Below are 13,196 nucleotides of genomic sequence, written 5' to 3' on the forward strand. Positions count from 1 at the left end.
TGTAAAGATATTATCAAATCACACCAATAATCATACCTCACTCTAATTAGTGGCAAACCTTCCTCCCCTGGATGTTTTAACAACATCATTACATTTTCACTGAGACACAAATTGTCGCGTCTCTCTTAAAACAAACCTCTGCAAGTCCAACTCTAAAAGCTTAAAAGATTTTAATAGCAACATTATAATGAATTGTCACGAGAGCAGGCAATAGTAATACAGGAAGTGTTACATGATAACCAATTAGAGGATCAATACATCTGGCTACATGCAGGACAAACACTACTCAGCTGCTCATATGAAATGAGGCCACTGACAGCCGTGATAAATCACGTCAGAGAGTCCAGAGCGCACATGATTCCTCGCCTGCCTCTCTATAGGCGTTTCTGTATAATGTCTTCACCATGACACCAACATTCCCCATCGTCTCCGTGCAATAAAAAGGTGCACGTGAGGATTAACTTTCAGCTCAGATTCTTCCAGTAATCTTGGCTGGATAAGATGAACGCGATGAGAGGGAGCGTCTGTTGCACTGAGATGTGAAATTGTGAGTAATGTGACGCTTTGCTGGGAGGAAAAAAAAAAGGGGGGATGGGAGGGTGACTGTAGTAGGTCATTGATTGAATGTCATGATGCTGTGTGTAATCTATAGCCTCCCTAGACTCCACAGTGAGACATGTGCAGCCTGCTAATAAACCAGCCAAAGCAGCCCAGGCAGCATCTGGCTGCCCGAGGGCCTCTGCTGATAAATCAACATGCCAAGGTCAAAGCTCATGTAATTTCTCCACCATCTTCTCAAACCATCTTCTGTCCATGAGTCTTCATTCTGGGTTCCCTCCATGCTGTGAACTGTGCACATGGTGTGTGCAGAGAGCATGGTCAGTCTTAAGTGTAGACCCCCCCGACCCAGACAGGACACAGACACCGCTATGGGCTGATCTGGAGGACTGTCCGTGTTGCTAAGTAACCACAGACATTTTCCCAAGCCATCACTATCATTGGTCCTCAGGGAGCAACCAAACATTGCCAGTCAGTAATGTAGGGGACAGTGCTAGTATTTATTTACTGCTCTAAATCTTGTTTTGACGGGTACTGTAGGCTGAAGGTCAGTAGATATAAATGGTTGTGTATATATGTGTATATATTTTTTAAATATAGTTAACCACTAACAAAAACATCAGATTAGATGGAATTTATGTGTAATAAATAGTACATTTCCCTTTTCTTAAACCTATTATTATTATTATTATTATTATTATTCAAACTGCTATTTATTTATGGGAATATTGTATCTGAAATATGTATATGCAGTATATGCACTGTATGTATGCATGGATTTTCTCATCTCTTATTTCTTTGTAATGTGAACTAGGAAAATGATGGATAATGATGGAAGAGCTTTAGGCAATAATCATCTCGGTAACAAGATATTTTGTAATGATTTGACAGGAACGTTTAATGACGCTGTAATAGACAAGCTATTACATTTCCAGCAGAATAGTATAATTTACTAGAAACTTCTTCTTCATGAAGGGAACTATTTTTCCAAAGAGATTTTATTTGCCAAGCTTGGAAGAAAGGGCACAATATTTAGTTTTATAAAAAGTAATAAAATAACCGCTTATATTGCAACTTTCTGGTGTCTTCACAATCCATGAGGGTTGGACATTAAAATACAATATTAATAGCGCATGTTCAGACTGGATAAAATAACACTATAACTGAGGATGGTGGGTTGTAGGATTTGGGAAATGTAATCAGTTTGAATGAATGTTCTGTGTCTTAAACCTGACTTCTTTATTATATTACATCTTTATTTATAAATTCATGCTGCAGCAGCTTATGTCTCAGCACTCAAACAAGCACTAAGCTTCTATAAGCTTTGTTTATCATTTATATCTTCGTGAATCATTCCCAGACAAAACTAAACATTACATATAATCTACTGTAGAATCCTTGCATGACAAAACATTTTTTGGGGGATTTCAACAGACATTGAGAAGCAAGTTGAGGCAGAGCAACAACAAGGACTAGATACAACACAACCGGGCAACAATAAAAGAAAAATACAGCCTGGGCACAAATTGTGTTTCTGTCATAGTTTAGAACAAGTTGAGACCATAACAAACTCATTACCACTGATCAAAGCATCCCGCTGAAAAGAAGGTTTGGTACACGACCAATGGATCCTCCCTTCATACTGATGGACTGATAATTTGGAGCCACTGTTGTAACATGTCAAATCCTCAGGGTTGATCTGGCCCAGCAACATTGCCACAATGACTTTCCCCCACAATATGGGTGTGAGCTCAACTTGTTTGCACTGTGCGCAAACTGCACTTGCATTCTCTAATTGCTTAACTCCCAAAGCCTGTCCCAGCCCTCTTTTCTCTGCCCTGACGGATTCTGCTGTCAGGTTAGCGCCAGACGTTTTTTTTTTTTTGAAGGGGTGACATACACCAACTAATAGGTATGACCTAAAAGCACCATGAAAATTAAAATGAGTAATTGCTTTCAATGCAATTGTTTGTAATGGCAACGGTGCTTCAAACCGTTAAATCGCTGCCAGGACATGTTCAGCTGCTGCTCCCTTGAAACAAACCCAAAATTAATAGTTTGATTGTTTTTATAACAACTGGCAGCTGAATGTCTTCGCTGGCAGAGAATGTCCAAAGGAGTTTCAGACAACACGAGTTTATTACTGATTTACTAAATTACTGATAAGCACCTGGAAAGTGCCATTTCATCACATGCACTATTTAATGAGGTGTTGAACTTCACACACAGGAAGCAGGACTCTTATTAGTGCTCTCTGCAGCAGTGAAGGCGGAGAGGAGGGTGACAGAGCACTGTGACAGAAAATCAGTTTTGCCTGCAGTTTCCATCTAGAAATCAAAGCGACCCCACCCACCTCACAGGGCTCAGTGCTGTGCTGCTGTGTTATTGTGTTCACACTGATTTCCCTTTGCTGCGGTGAAAGTTATAGCTCCGTCATAATATGGGCTCCTGGCTATTTATGTAACACACAGTTCAAGTACCAGATACATAACTGCACAAAAAGAATAAAGACCTGACTTGTGAAAACAGTCTTTACAATCCCATAATGAGGGGCTTTGAGCTGGATGCTCCGCTTAACAGATGACACGGATTTGTGAAATGACTCACATGTGTATCAAGCACAAACAGCGACACGCATGCCCAGGCCATGCTAGGGTGGAGCTGCACTACGGGATTGACAGATAACAGAAGAAAAGAAGATGAGGATGTTCACTTCTGGCACAAATCCTCACATGCCAGGGTGTGGGCAGACAAATTATGTGAGACATAATAGAGCCATGAGACATCGCCACTAGACAAATATCTTTTGTGCCACTGGGTACACACACCTGTGGGATGAACCCCCGGGAGTGAATACAAAAGTAAAACCGCTCTATTCGCGTGAAATCTGGCTTCTCGACCACAACATGTTTCCGTCAATCATGTTGAATCAAATAAAACTACCTGAGGGAAAGACCAAGTCTAAGAGACAGTTTAATAACGCACCAATGCATGTTTACAATGGACAGTTATTTTCTATTGATTGTCTTTTAATAAAAGGACGGCATCTTTTTCTTCTAAAGTGTTTTACAGAGTGTTTCTCATCTCCAACCATTAGTGATGTCATCTGCTACCATGCAAGAGTTCCAGTGCCTCACTCTTTGAGCTTGAGACCCCTGACGGACAGAATTTTACAAGACCAGAGAAAATCCAACAACTTTAAATAATCAACATTTATGCACGGTAAGCTTTCATTAATTCCTCTGTATTATTTAACAACCAGCAAACTTAATTTTGCTTGAGATGTGCTGTGTGCCAAATATGAACATATTGTCAGGATGTGAAATACTCTATGTGTTACTGTGAGGCTACTTATTATTCTTCAGTGTATTTTGTTCTGTAGAACTTTGGCCATATAAGTGACAAGAATATGTAATAGCATCATCTGCATATTTCTCAACTTGAAAGTTGAAGCTATTGAGCTTTAGTGTTTACAAACACCATTGCCTTTACACCATAGACTGTATATAAAGATGGACGATGCAGACTCCCACTATCCAGATATGATGCCAAAATATCCCAGATATGCACGCCGCCATCTTGGTGCATTTGGAGTCTGCATAGTAGTGATCAGGGTATGAGGCTCGAGAGAAAGGTCCCGTCGACCAGTCGCGAGTCAGTCTCAGCTGTCACTTATGATGTTTAACCCAGTTTTAAAGCATCAAACAAAAACGTATCTGAAAAATAAAGACTTGAACAAACATCAGTGCGATAAGAACTACCTTAAATGCCAGAAACCATCTTTGCGCGAAAAAATATATGACGAGTACTATGACTTTTTAGTTTGGTCCATGTCCCACCCACTAACATGGAGGAGGTAGGGTTTATGATCAGGAGGCGATCGAGGCGATTGAGACGCTTTGGCTTGACTTTTGGGAAAATGTCATGTGGTCCATCTTTATATAAAATCTATGCTTTACACTATCAGAAAACAAAAATAGCCTGTTAGCCTTTGCACTATAGAGATCTGTCAGTGTTATGGGTCGTAATAGAAAGGTCTTGTTTTTCTTCACATTTTGATCACAGAATGTCCCTTTACCGTGATAACTATGTTTTTCCTGCTGTTATGAAAACAAGTCCACAGGAGATTTACAGACGTTATCTCCTCAAGATTTGCAGACGACTCAGGGGAGAAACACATCTGGTTTAGTTTTATGTTGAGCATGCAAGAGCGCAGAGGCAGATTTAATGTGTGTGTGTGTGTGTTTATGTGGGTGTGTGTGCGTGTTTGTTTTCAAAGGTGTCACGCAACCAACCAACATTTCCACTGGAATAATACGCTTTTGAAATACAGAGGCTATTAAGTCTGCATGCTGTGTCAGCACATCCAGGCCTTTAGAAAAGGTGCAATAGCTTTTCAACCAGAGCAGGTCTGAGCAGAGACGTTAAGACTCCTGTTAAATTTATTAGCTGTAAATAAAATAAGGTCTGATGATTATATCCCAAGCAGGAACATTCACCTGACAAACTGTACATGTGCAGCTTCGCCTCCGGCCACAGCTGCTGCAAGGCGAAGCTGTGCTTTTCCAAAACAGTCCACCAACCAAACCTCCTGTGCAGCTCTCACTGTGTAGTCAATGCTTTCGAGAGACAGGTGCATTCCTGCACTTTTAAATATGGCAACGCACCACTGCTCTCAGCCATATCGATACCCATGAATAATCAACAACAGCCGCAGCTACGGACACAAGCGCTGAGAGAGCAAAGTTACAACAGAGCACACACAATGGTGTTATCCAGGTTTAAAGCAATTTCTAAATTTAACACAGTTGTTGGCTTTTTCTTGTCTTGATTATTTTGGCCTGGCATTGTTCTTTATTTTTTATTATCGTCAACAAATCCCACAAAAATACCAAAACCAATGCATCAGTTCCAATCCAGTTTGTATCAGCTAAAGATCTTTTTAAAAACATGTCACAAATATCTGCTTTCAGATTTACAAAATGCTTGGTAATGTCCTAAAAGTGCTGGTCCATGTAGTTTTAGGCAAACGTGACACAAACAGCACTAAATCGTGTGTTGTTTGAGACTTCTACTCAGTACAGCTCATCCCAAGTTGCTTGTGTCTCAAGCTTAAATATTTCACAAGAAAAATGTTGAGGGAATCCAGAACATTTTGTGTTGCAGGAATGTGCTTCCCTCCCTGTTCCAAGGTCAATAATTATTTCATGATTCTTACGATTTATTTCGTGACCTCTGACCCTCATACCACTGCTTTAGTACATACAACAGTGAGATAGTATCCGGTATTTACTCAGACACTTATGGCAGGAATGATTTAATCACTGAGGACAATCCAAGTTTGCAATGGTGTCATGGGGGCCGATCCAGATACCGATGTTTGGTCGTTAAAAATCCTGATACTGATACCGATCAAATCTCAATGATTCCTGAGATGTCGTTATCAAACTCTTATGACAAAGAAATGCAATTTAGGCTTAATATTTTACAATTCAACCATAAACTGTATTAAAAATACATTAGTGCTGTGGACTAGCGGGTCGTCGACGAACCAGAAGGTCGCTGGTTTGATCCCCGGCTCCTCCAGTCTGCATGCCCAAGTGTCAAGATACTGAATTGCAGATTTCCCCTTTTTTTCCATGAAATATAAACATAAATGCACATCTTTTCTGCATTGTTTATTCAGTATAATAGAATAATGAACACTGTGAAAAGGCTCATATGGGCTGAAAATCTACAAAACACACTTCTTAAATAATGAAAATGACCTGAATAATACTACTGATGCTATTTGCCTGGGAAAGTACAAAAAAGGTTGTGACCTCATGAGAAGAGCAGCACACAGACAGGAAGGGGGAGTGAGAGAGAAACATAATAAACTCTAATCGGGAGCTGAATGGTCTTAGTGAACTGAGCTCTCTCTCTGTATCTCTCACTGTATCTCAGCAGCAGGAAGTCTTCCACTTCGAGAGGCCCCAGCGCAGAGCAGCGGCTGCGTGCCAGGATGTGGTGCAGCGCTGGCTGTCGTTGGAGCCTCGGCGCTGCTAGGTGACGGCTTAGAGAAAATCCCTCTCCCAAATAGACGGCCTGGATTATACAGGGGGCAGGTCAGCAGCAATGACAGACAGGCAGAAGCTGAAGAGCTCATTGGTGAGGCACGGTGCACTTCATGGAGGGAAATATGATGTTTGAGACTTCAGCTCTGGATTAACAATTTACTTCACCATTTAATTAGGTAGTTATTTATTACGTCCCTTTCAAAGTGGGTCTCAATTCGGCCTGTCACCTCCTTTAAGCACATGAAGTGAGATAAAGCCTCAGAATAAAGTCTGTGCATTGCATTGACCCGCAGACGGCTAAATTCAGCGGTGTATGTGAATTACTTGTGTATTATGAACATGGAGGCCCGGAGGCTGTACTGGTTCACTACACGTCCTACATTTGCACTGACATTCAGCTGCAGCAGGACAGTTGTTTTACCTCTGTTCAGTGACGGGATAAACAACCAGTTAAAAGAGGCCAGTAATGGACTCAGATCTCAGCCGATGTAGAGCTAATAGAGACGTGTCCTTTCACATTCATCAATGAGTAAAACACTGCAGTGAGCACTGCACCTAAAAATATTGTATAATACAGCCATTATACTGCTCTCTGCATGTCTTCTTACTGTGCAATCGATATCCATGCAAACCACTGTGATATCAGTTTAAATTGACAATGAACTGCTGTCAAGTTCATCTGCTGTATTTTAGCCCTGACGTGTCTGTATGTGCACTAATATGCATAATGGATGAAGTTGTCTGTGATATCTCTGCACCATAAGTAAGACATGTAAATGTTAGAACATGCAAATGGTATACAAATGGGCAATTTGCCTCCTTGGCCACATAGAGGTGTAGCTGTCACAGTCTCCGTTCCTCTTTAAAATACAGCGAGCTGACGACTGTCAAATATGGTTCGTCAGTGTCAGTCGCTGTTTTCGCAGCCGCTCAAGCCCTGCTGCAATCTGGTGGCAATTTCAGGTAGAGACTCATTGACCCCACTAGTGATACATTTCACATTGACGCAAGACAGCGGGATGAAAACAGGATAGTGGCATTGACCTTGACCCATCATCCTTTGCACGGTCGTTTGTCAGTGTGAGAGGTATGTAACCTCGCAGTCAAGCCACCGAGGCACTAAGTGGTTGTTCATATACGCTGGTTGTCTAATTTATGAAGCCTCTCCTCAGACAACTGTATGTGAACTGTGCATACTTAATGTTTGCATGTGAAGGACTCGGCAGAACAAGCAAAGCATGAACACATCAGAGTAATAAGTTAAGAATGTGAATCAAATCGGTTAAAGAGCTTTCAGAGTGCAACAAATAAACCCAGCAACTTTGAAAGAATCATATTGTTCTCTACTTGTGTAATGTGAGCAGCTGATTAAGACCATAGTTTATATCACTAAACCTTTCTGCCCAGAAAAACACAGCCCACAAGATCCTGATTTCTACTATTTGAGACAGTCTGATTCAGTCTGGATCTGTCTGACAAAAAACACAACACACCCCAAATACAAAACAAATCAAAACACTACAACACACAATATAAAATCATATGAGAATACGAATAAAAAAACTTTCATCTAAAGCAAAAGGTTCTGAATAATTAAGTATTTTCTTAAATGTTGCTCTTTTGCTCCAAAATGAAACTTGATTGAATAAAATCCTATGCATTTTTTTTACATTACATTACATTTCATTTAGCTGACGCTTTTATCCAAAGAGACTTACAATAAGTGCATTCAACCATGAGGGTACAAACCCAGAACAACAAGAATAGAGAAAGTACAATTTCTTCAAAAGAGCAAAACTACAAAGTGCTATAAGTAAGTGCTACTAAATTGTTAGTTTTAAAAATGTTATTCAAGGTATAGTCGGAAGTGGTGTGTTTTTAGTTTGCGGTGGAAGATGTGTAAACTTTCTGATGTCCGGATGTCAATGGGGAGCTCATTCCACCATTTAGGAGCCAGGACAGCAAACAGTCGTGATTTTGATGAGTGTTTAGCTCGCAGTGAGGGAGCAACAAGCCGATTGGCCGAAGCAGAGCGGAGTGAACGGGCTGGGGTGTAACGTTTGACTATGTCCTGGATGTAGACTGGACCCGATCCGTTCGCACCACGGTACGCAAGTACTAATGTTTTGAAACGGATGCGGGCAGCCACCGGTAACCAGTGAAGGGTACCGGTTTTAACCAGTGAAGGTTACCGGTTTTATTGTAGTGTAAACATAATACTATCATTTGAATTGTCAAAATTCAGATTCTAAAATTTTTAAGTACGTATTTCATACATAGTATAATAATTCCTTGTATAATTTTAAACTGCTGTTTAGTTCCGTTTGTTTTTAAACTGGGTTGTCTGACACTATATAGTCTTATATTTGAAATGACTATAACATATGATGTGCGTATGTCCACAAGCATAATTATCTTAGAACAATAAGTTAAGAGTGAATAGTAATTGTATGTTTTTCTAGGAGAAAATTTCGGGTTTAAAATGTTACCATCTTGGGGTTTTGTCCTGGGGAACAACTTTATGACTCTGGCTCCAGATGTTTTATGAATACAACTGTATCGTCTCAATTTGTCGATATAGTCCTTGGGACTATTTTCTTTCCATTACCCAGGAACATTTATGTGTGTTCAAGGCCTGACTTCAGAATACAACTTTATAGGCGGCAGTGTTACAAAGTACCACATCTGACAAGTCACGCCATTTTGCCTCAGACTCAGAAATGAAACCTCTGCGTGTTTCATATTATTCATGAAAGTGGCCGGATCAGAATTGGACTGGCTGGTCGTCCATCTCCTTGTGTGTGTCTGCACTAGTAAAGCTTTAATAAATCACCAGGGCGGTGTGGGAGCACGGGGAGGGTGGGGGGCCCTCCATCGGGATTGAGGATGCCTTACAAAGCAGTCTGTATGACACGGAGAGGAGCGAGGGACGGAGGGGAGGAGGGGGGCTGTAGAGGAGCGGAGGGAAGGACGAAGGAATGGCCGAACACAAAGGGCACCGAACAGGGGCGGCGAGGCGGGATGGGGCTCGGGGATTGAATGCTGAAACGTGACTGTAGTAAAGAGGATTTAGACTGGGACTCACAGAGAAAACAACTGGGTGATGTAGCTCCTGAGCTCAGAGCTGGGATGGAACGAGGCAGGGAGAGAGATTGATCACCATGAATATTGGTCAATGAAAAGAGGCCAGGAATGTGTTGTATTCCACAGCTCTGTGCATGTTAATACACCACGAAGAACATGTCTGATACTGGGAGTGTCATTTAGGGAAAAGGTAAATATAACATCTACAGTAGCTATAAAGTATACGCAGTGAAAATAAGTACAGAACTCCTGTTATATTATTTACAGACAACTGAACAACCTCTATTTGGAGGCATGATATATGTTTAAATAGTGATTGTTTAAAGGGAAGTGACTGATATCTTCTTCTAACCAAATCCCTGATTAAAAAGCAAATGATGTGGCTGTTTCGATTACTTAGAAAGTCAAGAGCTCCTGCTTTTTCTAAAGAGGATCCAGATTTTTGACCCGAGCTGCAGCAGTTTTTAAATTTTGGCTGCCGTCCCAGCCTCTGCTGTTCATCCTCTCCAGCAGAAATGCACAAAAAAGGATATGCCGGTTACAGGGAATGACTAGACAGGATATCCAGTTTCCCAAAGGGGTGGGAGAGTGCACACATTCTGTGTCACTGAGTCAGTGTTCTCGCAGGGAAATCAGCCGCCGTCATAGCCGACCTCACCAAGCAGACAGAGGCCTGTTAAAATGCCTATCTGCTTGAATCATGATATCAAACAGAAGCAGGCATGTCTCCCTCCAGTAGCCAAGCCAAGCCGGCCAGCAGTGACGTGCATGGGTCAGCCAGGGAGGCTGCAGTGGGTCCTCAAGGAAGCGAAGCTGATATGACTAAGGGAGCGGAACAATGAAGCATACCAAGGAATTTCCTCAAATAAGTGTGTGAAAGAACAGGATCGGTTCAGGTCACAACTAAAGTCTTTGTGTGAATGCTGAGAAGCCAATCTCACATCGTTCATGTGAAACACTACCTTCATGACACTTTCACTGTGATGCTTGTCATCTCTCCACTGTACTGCCAAACGAGACATCGGCCAATCACAACCAGGGGGAAGTAAAAGGTTCACTGACGAGTTATAGGTCACAAAGTGATGGGGAGATGAAAATAGCTCCATGCTCCTGTTTATCTACTGACTCATAGTACATCTCATGTGATGTCGTTTTAAAAACACATAGCCTCTGCTGAATCACTGTTTACCATCATGGTTTCCCAGAGCCAAAAGGGGACATCTTCAAATGTCTTGTTTTGTCCAACAAACAGTTCTAAACCCAATTACATTCTACTTACACTGATATGAAACATATATTCATCACAATAAAGAAGCTTGAACCTGGGAATGTTGTTTAAAATGGCTTAACTACTAATGAAAGACTTAAAGATAAAATGAAAGTAGTTTCTGACTTAATCTAGTAATGGTTTCATCCATAATGTGAACTATTCCCTGCGTGTGGACTGTTTGTCTTTAAAAGCAGCGTTGTTTATGTATTCCGATTTAGAGCAGTTGACCTCCAACCAGAAGGTTGGCAGCTCGAATCCCAGCCCATGCCGTGGTGTCCTTGGGCAAGACGCTGAACCCCTAAATGGCCGCTCATGGATGTTGAATGCACTAATTGTAAGTCGCTTTGGATAAAAGCGTCAGATAAATGACATGTAATATAATGTAATGATGTACAACAACATCTTGGCTGATAAACTATACCACAGATCCATTGAACATTTCAACCATTGAACTTCTGAATATAAAGAGGATTTAATGACTTAAAGGTATTCTGTACAGTGAAATGTTGTATCTGAGTTTCATTCTCTTTCTGTGCATCTGAAGTGAGGGCAGTGATAATAGGGGCCCACAGCCCATTGACAAAAACGAATGGAGGGTGACACTTCACTTTTTCAGGACCCTAAATCCTTGTTACTCCACTTCAAGTGATTCCTGCTCACATTCATCAGGATGTGTGTATGTAAGCCTGAAGCGTATTGTGCTACAATGAAAACAAACTCCAACTTTGTCGGGGGACTGCATACATGTACAACAACATACTTCACATAGGGGTACTTCACTCACCTTCTCCTGTACTCGTCTCTCTCCCTCTTGACTTTGGCCAGCACGTTGTACAGAGCCCTGAGTTCTGGGGTGATGGTGTCTATCTGGACCCCAACTCCGTCCGGGTGCGTCCACGACACCCCGGGCCCGTGCACGGTCTCGACGCGCTCCCCTTGCCTCCGGACGTGGGTGTAGCTCCAGATGGTTCCCGGCAGCCGCGACTCGGGGCCGTCCGTCTGCACCGCGACCTCCCGGGTGTAGAGGTGCCGGTACTTCGTCCTCTGCAGGGCTTGCTGGAGCTGGCCCTCCAGCAGCTTGTTCCTCCGCTCCAGCTCGTGGACTTTGGCGAGGAAGCATCGGAATCGCAGGTTGAGGGTTTTGAGCACATGGATGTTGGAGCCCAGGTCATTACGCAGGGCGCTGGTCGCCGCGCCCGACCCGGCTCCCGGGACGTTGCACACGGGACCGGGCGGGGAGTCGGAGAAATAAAGCGAGTTCATGCTGGCTAAAAACAACAACAACAACAACAAAACCCTGTAATCCAAAGTGTGGGCTCTGTCTGGTTTAGACGCAACAAAAAAAACCTGTTGTTGTGTTTTTTTTTATCTGTGCATAATCCTCCTTCCCAGTTTCTCCTTACAATGCAGATGCTGGGGCGAACTGCGCGGCTGGAGACGGGGTGGCCATCACTGACCCTGCTGGATGTTTACCCCGAGATACTAACATGGAAACCAGCACCACCTCCTCCTCCTCCTCGTCGTCCCAGAGAGGGTGCTCAAAAGCAAGCGATAAACCCGGGGAGTCCTTCAGGAGACACCGAGGGCATCATCTCCTGGAGCAGCGAGAGCTTTGACGCAGACCGCAGTAGTAGGAGGCACCGGCACCGGCACTTGTGTCCGTCAGCCTCATCTCTGTGTCCGCCGGTCGCTGTGTGAGGAGTTCATATAGCGAGTTAAAAGGTTCCACCTTCTTTTCCTGCTCGTTCCCGGCTCACTGGGGCTCAGTCTCCTCCATGTGGTGCGCTGGGGCGGCAGGTGGCAGGACCGCAGAGCCCGGCCTCTCGCTGCTGTGCGCGGATCATGTTGCAAAGTGCTAAACTCGGCCCTGTGCGCCACCGGCCCCTCCCACTTCTCTCCTCCCCCTGTTCCTCACCCTCGCTCACCCCTTATGGGAGGCATCGCATCCCGGCTGAAGACATCAACACAAGCCTGATTAATAGGATCAAATAAACTGCAACAACAGCAAAGCCTCTCCAGTTCATTTGGTTTTTGCACATTGTCTTGAGGCCTGTCATTTTAAAGTGATGAAGAATTTATAACTACATATTCAATAATAATAATATTTTTCAGGGACGAACTATATGATTACACTTTTCTATTTACTGTCCTCCAGTCCATTATTATAGCTTTACAGTTATATAGCCTATATGTGGGTATATACTTTACTTTTTACTTTTCATTTG

The 13,196-nt window shown here is 42.7% G+C and overlaps 1 protein-coding gene across 2 annotated transcripts in view; it reads right to left on the reverse strand.

Annotated features, from left to right (window-relative positions):
• iffo2b (intermediate filament family orphan 2b) overlaps nt 1-12,854 on the reverse strand; it is a 28,719-nt gene extending 15,865 nt beyond the window's left edge. The window contains exon 1 of one of the 2 annotated variants that reach the window (XM_034586460.1): nt 11,756-12,854. In XM_034586460.1, coding sequence (XP_034442351.1) covers nt 11,756-12,234 — 479 coding nt within the window. In that variant the 5' untranslated portion in view covers nt 12,235-12,854. The remainder of the gene's footprint in view (nt 1-11,755) is intronic. The other variant, XM_034586461.1, reaches the window with a different exon arrangement.
• Nucleotides 12,855-13,196: the final 342 nt, after the last annotated feature.

This window comes from Hippoglossus hippoglossus, chromosome 5, assembly GCF_009819705.1.
Source record: "Hippoglossus hippoglossus isolate fHipHip1 chromosome 5, fHipHip1.pri, whole genome shotgun sequence".
Lineage (NCBI taxonomy): Eukaryota > Metazoa > Chordata > Actinopteri > Pleuronectiformes > Pleuronectidae > Hippoglossus > Hippoglossus hippoglossus.